Consider the following 9,592-nt stretch of genomic DNA (forward strand, 5'->3'; position numbering starts at 1 on the left):
ACAGCAACATGTAACTATAAGCCAAATAAACTCCTTCCTTCCCAACTTGCTTTTGGTTATGGTGTTTCATCATAGCAAGAGTATCACTGAGACACCAAATTTACTTGGTTAGCAATTTTTGAGTTCAGCTGAGTCAATTTTTAGTGATATTTACATGGTTGTACAATCAATCTTGAGAACTTTTTCATCCTGCAAAAGCTGAATCTTTATTCTTATCATGCAGCTCTGTGTTCTACTGTCCTCTACTGTCTGACAACTGGGATTCTACTCTGTGTGTGTGTGTGTGTGTGTGTGTGTGTGTGTGTTTTGTGGGCTCAAAACCAGGGCTTCATGCATGCCAGAGCTATGATCTATCATTGAGTTACCCCCCTAAACTCCAGTGTTTGTGTTTTTTTGTGGCTATTTTATTTCACTTAGATTAATATTTTTCAGGTTCATTCATGTTGTAGCATGTGTCAGAATTCCTTTTTTTTAAAGTGTATTGCCACATTTTGAATAATCATTTTTTCACTGATGGACACTTGAGTTGTTTCAGAACTGACCTGAGTGTTGAGACTGGCTTTTAATCCAAGTGTACCAGATACTTAGAATCCTACCCACCTGGTACTAGGTGGAGACATAAAGCCATCGTTGCCATCTTGGTGAGTTTAAGGTCAGCATGTTTTACTTAAGACCCCACCTATAAACAAACAGAATGGCTTCTGATTGGCACTTGCTGTATTCTGCCCTGAGTTACCACAGCTCTCACCTTAGATAGTCTTTCAACTCAACCCGAGCCTTACCTTTGCTCTATTTTGCTGTCACAAGGTACAAATTGGGGGTTGGGGAGTCAGCTCAGTGGTTAAAGCATTTATGGTCCAATTGTGAGAACTGAAGCTGGGACCCCTTGGACCCTCATAAATGCCAGGTGGCTATGGAATTGTAATTCCAGCTTGGGAAGGTGTAGAGGACAAAAGGGCCTGTGCAATGGAGGAGCCAGGGAAGTGAAACACACAGCTTTCCTCTTCAGTGGACTGAGGTGCATAGCTGCTCTTCCTGGAATGCCGGGAGTGATGGAGCTTCACCACCCGGTGATCTTTGCTGTCTGAGACAGGCTCTGCTCGTATCGTCCAGAATTGATGTATTTACTCCTCTCGGACCGTTTCCCTTAAATCTTGAGCATTGCTTTTAGTCCGTAAAACCCATCCTTATGAGTGACGGCACTTGTGCTTCACTGCAGCCTAAGTGACTTCGAGTTGTCTTGGAGACAGGCCATCCCGCATTACGTTTACCTCGGTCAGTCTCCCTAGAGCATAAATCTTGGGCACTACTCTCTGAGTCAATAGCGCCCGTTCTTGTGAGGGAGCCGTGTGCACTTTGCTAAGAGCTTCAATGTAAGTGTAACTTAAACTCATAGGGCTGAGTTAATGGTTACCTGCATCCTTTTCTCCAGAATTGTGCTCTGCTTAAAATCAGGTATCTTAGTTAGGGTTTCCACTGCTGTGAAGAGACACCATGACCAAGGTAACTCCCATAAAGGACAATGTTTTTATTGGCGCAGGCTAACAGATTTAACGGTTCAGTCCATTATCATCATGGCAGGAAGCATGGTGGTGTCTAGGCAGGCATGGTGCTAGATGAGCTGAGAGTTCTATATCTTGTTCTGAAGGCTGCTAGAACTTCTCAAAGCCCACCCCCAAAGTGACACACTTCCTCCAACAAGGTCACACTTACTCTACCAAGACCACACCTTCTAATAGTGCCACTCCCTGGGCCAAGCATATTCAAACTACCACATATGGATAAAGTAAAATGATCTGGGCTAGGCTCTAGAGGTCCTGGTTCAGTGCTGATAACAATAAAATTTGACTAAGCTGAGTTTCAATCTAATCTCACCCCGACTAGTTTTCCCTTGCTTGCTGTAAAGCCTGCAGGGGAACCACCACAGGAACACAGAGTTCCCCAGAGCAAGCTGGCTAGCAAGACTATGTATGTAGCAAGACTTGTCATGTAGACAAGCTCTGGGTTTGATTGAGAGGACCTGTCTCAATGAATAAGGTAAAAGAGTGATTGAGGGTGATTTTCAACATCAATATCAGTCCTTCATGAGTACCTTTACCTGTGTGCACATGCACACACACACTCACAAGTAAAAATATGCATATACAGTCGGGCGTGGTGGCGCACGCCTTTAATCCCAGCACTTGGGAGGCAGAGGCAGGCGGATTTCTGAGTTCGAGGCCAGCCTGGTCTACAGAGTGAGTTCCAGGACAGCCAGGGCTACACAGAGAAACCCTGTCTCAAAAACCAAAAAAAAAAAAAAAATGCATATACACGCACATATCACACACATGAAAATGGAAAAAAAGAACAGAAAAGAGCTAAGTGGGAGAAGATTCCACCTTTGCCACGCTGTAGGGCTTCCTCCCTCTCTTTCTGCCTTCCTATGGTCATTACAGTCTAGAGGATACAATTGCTAGGGTGAGAGTTAAATATGGAACAGAGAGAGAGAGTTGAAGGTGCCAGGGTCGAACCTGAACCTTACATCAGCTCACGTTTATGTAATGACGGTTTGTGGTACTGACATGGGGGTTGTGAGTGTTCTGGATTTGAGAGTGCTGCAATCCCCTGGACCTGTATTTGTTTGTTTAATAAATACACATAGAACACTTTCTGCCTATGGTTTTTGTTTTGTTTTGTTTTGTTTTGTTTTTTTGAGATAGGGTTTCTGTCCTGTCCTGGAACTCACTCTGTACACCAGCTGCTTGTGGACGTTGTACATCGTGGTGCGGAGCCTAGTGCGCACCACGATGTACAACGTCCACAAGCAGTGGAACTCACTTTGTAGACCAGGCTGGCCTCGAACTCAGAAATCCACCACCTGCCTCTGCCTCCCGAGTGCCTGTCTATGATTCTTAATGTGTAGAATATAGAGATGAACAACTTCCCTGTTAGGAAGGAGTTTGGGGTTTTGTAGGGGAAAACAGTTTGGGAAAAAAAAAAAAAAGTCCCACGGTGATAACATGGGGCTGCATGTACTCAATCTAAATGTGGTGTCTGGCTTGTGCCAGACACCCAGAAATGTGCAAATGAGAACGAATGTAGGCCTGCACCCATTATGTGACAGCTGGATGCTGAAGCGGACATTTCTGGTTTCTTTGGACTCAGTTGAGTCACTTGATGTTTTTCTGGGAGAGGATGTTTTGCTGAGGCAGACACTTGAGAAAGCCAGCGATGTTTGGAAAGACTATAGGTAGAACCCCCCCCGACAGTGAATGGACTCTCCCGTTTTGCTATGTCATGCAGTACTTTGCTGGTCTCCACTTGTAGCCCTGTAGAGAGAAACACACCAAAAGACGTCTTGTGCTATTCCTGCGGCTTCTCGCTGCTTCTGCTGACTCTTGCCAGCTGGAGAGAGCCTCATGGTTTCTGCTGGGTCAATCCACTGCTACTGATTCATGTTGGGTGTTTGCTATTGGACTGGACTGCTGGTATCCTGGCAACAGAGATTGGAATCGCCCCAAAGAACAACTACTAAACAGGTTCACAGCCCCCTTGTCCTACTAACCATTTTCTCCCCATTGGTTGGTGGGCTAGAAGGGAGGTTGACACTTTAAAGAACCCTAAATAAAGCAGGCTTTGCAAAAACCTGAGCCGACAGAATGCCTTTGGTTTGACTTGTGCTAATGGGGTTCCCTCTTCCCAATTATTCCTTTAAATCCTAGAAATGACATCTTCCTTATCCCTGCTGCCTGACCAGAGGTGTCCTGTACCCAGGAAAGCGTCGCACTTTTCCCTGTGTAAGTACGAGGTCTACTTAAAACGTACCCCCTGGGGCTGGGATATAACTCTGTAGACAGTACCTTACCAGCATGTACAAGATGGGTTCCCCCAGCACTGCATAAACCAGGTGTGATGGGAGGTAGATGCAGGAGGACCAGTGTTTCAAGGATATCCTTAGCTACCTAGTGAGTTTGAGACCAGCCTGGGCTACCTGAGACTCAACCATTCAACCTGAAAAATTACTTACTTACATCTGCATAGAGGAACTACAAGAATGTGCTGTGCCTAATGTGTTTCTCTCTCTCTCTCTCTCTCTCTCTCTCTCTCTCTCTCTCTCTCTCTCTCTCTCCACACAAGATAGGGTTTCTCTGTGTGACCCTGGCTGTCCTGGAGCTCACTCTGTAGACCAGGCTGGCCTCGAACTCAGAGATCCACCTGACTGAGTAAAGGTGTGTGCCACCACTACTGAGCTGACTTTGACTTTCTATCCTTGGATTTTTTTCTTCTTCTAGACTTAGTCCCTTTACATGGAGAGCTTCATACTAAGGCTAAGAGGGTTCAGAGTCCTAGATTCTGGGTTCTTCTGTCCTTGAACACTTCAATCCCAAGAATATCCATGCTGGCGTCATCAGTTACAGCTGCCTGTTTGCTCCCCCTGGTACATATATACTGTGTTAGCCCAGGCTAGGTGGTCCACTTGCCCCCTGAACTCCTGCTTTGACGCCAGCATGTCTTTAGAGAGCTATGCAAGCCTAGACTAGTTACCTCTTAGGGCTTGGTTCTCCTATCTTTGCAATGGCAATAATAACATGGTAAAAAATGCCTTATGGCTACATGAGAGATGGGGAGGGAGAGAGAAGTGCCTGGAGCAGAGAAGACACAGTATTCAAGTACTTACCAATAGGGACTGAGAGTGTGGTTCAGTAGTACAGCATTTGTCTAGTATGTCTAAGACCCTGGATCTCATTCCCAGAACTAGACAGGAAGGGAGGGAGGGACAGAGGGAAGAGGAGAAAATTATATACAAAAGAATAACACATAGATCTTGGCATAGATAGCCATTCTCATACACAGGTATTGAGAAAAATTATGACTATGTTTTGTGGGATTCAGAGATAGCTTCTTGCTGTGAGGTCAAGAAAGAAAATAAGAACAGGAATGGGATGTTGATAATACAGATGAGGGTTATGTAGAGCTTCCCTTATGTTATGTATCAATTTATCGGTAAACATTGCACCAAAAATGCAAAATGCTACTTTTTGCTATTGTGTAAATGACTTCCAACATGGATGGTCCAAAACTGGCTATCCATGACTGGAGGACTGTCTCAGTGGTTAAGAGCATTGGCTGCTCTTCAAGAGGACCTAGGTTTGATTCTTGGCACCCTCTTGGTGCCTCACAATGGTCTGGAATGCCAGTCCTGGGGGACCTAACACCCTCTTAATTCTGTGGGTACTGTGTGTGTGTGTGTGTGTGTGTGTGTGTGTGCGCGTGTGCGTGTGCGTGTGTGTGTGTGTGTGTGTGTGTGGTGAACAGAAATACACATAGGTACTATACAGAGAAACCCTGTCTCGTAAAACCAAAACAAATAAACAAACAAAAAAAGAAATACACACAGGTAAAGCACACAAACATATAAATTAAAAAAAGTAAAATCCGTAACTGACTGTGGTGTTTACTCTTCCCCAGGGGCCATCAGTCCAACCTTTGACCTGGGGAGCATCTCCTGTAACCTGGAGGTTTCCAACAATCTCCGGAGAGTGACTGTGTCTCGTGGTCTGCACGCCTATCACTGGAGTCCCAAGAGATTTTCAATCAGCCAGGTCTTCTGTTCTCAGGCCCTCTCTTCTGGACGGAAGTACTGGGAAGTGGACACTAGGAACTGCAGCCACTGGGCTGTCGGGGTGGCTTCTTGGAGCATGAAGCGGGACGGGATGCTGGGAAGGACTATGGACTCCTGGTGTATAGAGTGGAGAGGGCCTGACCAGTTCTCTGCTTGGGCCAAGATGAAGAAAACAGACTTGCAGTCGGGCCTCCCTGAGGTTGTGGGCGTGTGGCTGGACCTGGAGTCAGAGAAGCTTGCCTTCTATGCAGTGGCTGATCGGGAGAGGCTCCTGTATGAGTGTGAGGTGTCCAGTTCCTCTCCTCTGCATCCTGCCTTCTGGCTGTATGGCTTAAGTCCTGGAAACTACCTGGAAATAAAGCAACTAAACACATGAGGCTTCCCTCAGGGTTAGGACAGTGGCTTCTCAGCCTCTTGGTTTAGGGGGTCACTGGAGAATTCTACTTAGGGAGACTGGATATGGTAGTACATGCCTATAACTCCAGCACTTGGGGTGTGAAGGCAGGAGGATCACTGCAAGTTTGAGGCCAACACGGTCAATAAGGATAGTTCAAGGACTATATGATAGGACTGCCCAATTTTAAAGTTATTCTTTTTTTGGGTGGGACAGAATTAACTAAACAAGTTTGTGTTCTTTAAACCTTGGGCATTTCAGAGAAAGAGCTGGTCTGGAGTGTCTCCTCACAGTGACCTCTGAGGCCGCAGAATAGCCTGCCTAATAAGGACTTCGGACCATCCCCTATGGCCTCGGACCATCCCCTATGGCCTCATCTGGGACTGTTGGTTCAGTAAGCCTGTGGCCAACAAGTCATACCTACATAACTGACCTCCCACCCCCAGTTAAAAGTCTAACCCAACAGCATAGCTGGGTGAATATCTCCAGCTAGCATTTGCTATGTATGTCCTCACAAACCTCTGTTGGAAGGGCGGAGTGCTGTCTTATGACTGGTAAGAGGGAGTGCTCCTGGACCCTGCCGCGTGTGCCTTTTTCTACTGTTCATTTTATTCTGTGGCCTTTCAGTGTAATAAATTGAAATCATGCCTGTCGCAACTGTGCTGAGTTCAGTGGGTGGGTCCTTGACGTGATCTTTGAAGCATATATTGACCTTAAGGATCCACAACCAGAAGGCATCTATGCTACTTAGCAGTTGTCATGTAATAATAGTTCCACGTTAAGAGCACTGACTGCTCTTCCAGATCTCCTGAATTCAATTCCCCAGGAACCACATGGTGGCTCACAACCATCTATAATAAGATCTGGTGCCCTCTTCTGACCTGCAGGCAGAACACTACTAAGTAAATCTTTAAAAAAAAAAAAAAAAAAAAAAAAAAGGTCCTTTTTTGCTTTAAAATCACACACAGGCTGAGGAGTAACTTAGTCTAGAGCCTTTTTGTTTGTTTGTTTGTTTTTGTTTTTTCAAGACAGGGTTTCTCTGTGTAGCCCTGGCTGTCCTGGAACTCACTCTGTAGACCAGGCTGTTCTCGAACTCAGAGATCTGCCTGCCTCTGCCTCCTGAGTGCTGGGATTAAAGGCACGCGCCACCACTGCCCAGCTGGTGTACAGATCTTTTTTTTTTTTTTTTAAGATTTATTTATTATTATATCTAAGTACACTGTATCTGTCTAGAGGGCATCGGTTCCCATTACAGATGGTTGTGAGCCACCATGTGGTTGCTGGGAATTGAACTCAGGACCTTTGCAAGAGCAGTCAGTGCTCTTAACAGCTGAGTCATCTCTCCAGCCCCTGGTGTACAGATTTTTTTTTTTTTTGGATAGATTTTATTTATTTATTTATAAAATTTATACATTTATTTTTTTTAGTTCCCTCTTCTCTCTCTTCTTTATTATTAGATATTTTCTTTATTTACTTTTCAAACGTTATATGTTTTCCTGGTTTCCCCTCTGAAACCTCCCTACCCTTTTCCCCCTTCCCCTGCTCACCAACCCACCCACTCCTGCTTCTTGGCCCTGGCATTCCCCTACAACTAGGCTATCCTTGCTACATATGCAGCTGCTTATTTTTTTTATTTTTTTTTAAGATTTATTTATTTTACATATGTGAGTACACTGTCATTTGTATCTTTCTATTTTATCCTGCCCTCAATATTTATTATCAGATTCTGTTCAAATTTCCATAGTAAACCAACTGTAAATCAAAAATACTTAGAAAACAGCCTGGCATGGTGACAGCTCATGGCCAGCCTGCTCTGTAGAGCTAGTTCTAGAACAGCCAGAGCTATACAGAGAAACCCTGTCTCAAAAAACAGTAACAACAGCCAGGTGTGGTGGCACACGCCTTTAATCCCAGCACTCAGGAGGCAGAGGCAGGTGGATTTCTGAGTTTGAGGCCAGCCAGGAATACACAGAGAAACCCTGTCTCGAAAAACCAAAAAAAAAAAAAAAACAAAAACAAAAAAAAAACCAGTAACAACAAAAAAATTTAGAATAAATTATACCCATAATGGCAGTATATAGTTTTTTGTCATTATTTCCTAAATGATACCACCTGAAGACATTACATTTTTTAAGGTTTATAAGTGAATGCAAGAAAATATAATTAGGTTATGTGTAAACATCATGAATTTCATATGAAAAACTTGAGAATCCTCCAATTTTAGAATGTGAGAAAAGACCTGGAACCAACTCTGTCTATATTGAATGAATGAAAGCTAAGCATATATATTTGTATATGTGTATATGTGTATTTCTTTTTCATTACTATCTAGGGGTATATTTAATTTTGGTGATTTCTTTTCAGGAGTAAGCAAAAATGATCAATTTACTGTCCAGGGAATTTTTCTTTCTTTTTTACAAATGTCCTGTGACCTACATAGTCACTGGTTGGTATATCTAAGTCAGCAAAAAAAAAAAAAAAAAAAATAATGTACCTAAGGTGATTCAAAAATTATACTTGTTTGCCTTTTAGAGTTTACAGCATTGTGGGCAGGCTAATCACCTTGCCCTTGGAAAGATAATGAGAGTTTAAAATGTGCTGTTGGTGTGATGTGGGAGCACACACTCCATGTCACGCAATATGGTGAATGTTCAGCTAGCATTGTCCCCTTCTCAGGAGACCCCATGAGATAGCTCTGGTGTGTAGGTGAGGTTTATGCATCTCAGAGAGGTCATGTTACTTGCCTAGTGCTGAACAGCTGGCAAAGTATTGGAGAAGAAATGCAGAATTCAGAGTCTGTGCCTTTAACTGCCTCATAGGAAATTCAGGCCATTGGTGGGGGAGTTGGTCAGTAGATTTCTCAATATTAATTATCTCCTAATCACAAGCACTTGTTTTCCACTGTACCTGAAGGAGCCTAAAAAAGACTTAGAAAAAAAACAAAATTGGATTCGTCCCAATCAGTAGATGAGGTTTTGTTTGTAAAGTTTCTCCCAGCATAGTTACGAACAAGTCCCTTTTAATGAATAAGTGTGGTGAGTGATACACCTTCAAGCCTGATCAAGCAAACAGGGACTTTGTCCTCTGGAGGCTGACCCTTGGGGCATAAAACCACAACTCTCATCTTTTTTTTTTTTTTTTTTTTTTTTTTTTTTTTTTTGGTTTTTTTGCGAGACAGGGTTTCTCTGTGTAGCTCTGGCTGTCCTGGAACTCAGAAATCTGCCTGCCTCTGCCTCCCGAGCGCTGGGATTAAAGGCGTGTGCCACCATGCCCAGCTCACAACTCTCATTTTAAAGGGAGTAAGAGATAGTTCTTTTGGGAGCCATTTTGAGTGACAGCTTTTCTTCGCAGGTCTGTGTAGAGGACTCGGGTGTGTTAACATTGAACCAAGAACAGCTTTGCTGAGAGCTTAGAGATACCCAGATACCCAGGCTTTGGATTCGTTTACTCCATCAGAGCAGGCCTGGTAGAAAAGCAATCGGCCTTCTTAAAGAACAAAAACCATGTGCCGGGCGTGGTGGCGCACGCCTTTAATCCCAGCACTCGGGAGGCAGAGGCAGGCAGATTTCTGAGTTCGAGGCCAGCCTGGTCTA

General features: G+C 44.0%; 1 protein-coding gene across 1 annotated transcript in view; it reads left to right on the forward strand.

Annotated features, from left to right (window-relative positions):
* Window positions 1-6,652, forward strand: part of Rnf135 (ring finger protein 135) — an 18,514-nt gene extending 11,862 nt beyond the window's left edge. The window contains exons 4-5 of the mRNA XM_021213436.2: window positions 3,705-3,779; window positions 5,452-6,652. Of these exons, the coding sequence (XP_021069095.1) occupies window positions 3,705-3,779; window positions 5,452-5,981 (605 nt within the window). The 3' untranslated portion in view covers window positions 5,982-6,652. The remainder of the gene's footprint in view (window positions 1-3,704; window positions 3,780-5,451) is intronic.
* The last annotated feature ends 2,940 nt before the right edge of the window (window positions 6,653-9,592 follow it).

This window comes from Mus pahari, chromosome 14 (assembly GCF_900095145.1).
Source record: "Mus pahari chromosome 14, PAHARI_EIJ_v1.1, whole genome shotgun sequence".
NCBI lineage: Eukaryota > Metazoa > Chordata > Mammalia > Rodentia > Muridae > Mus > Mus pahari.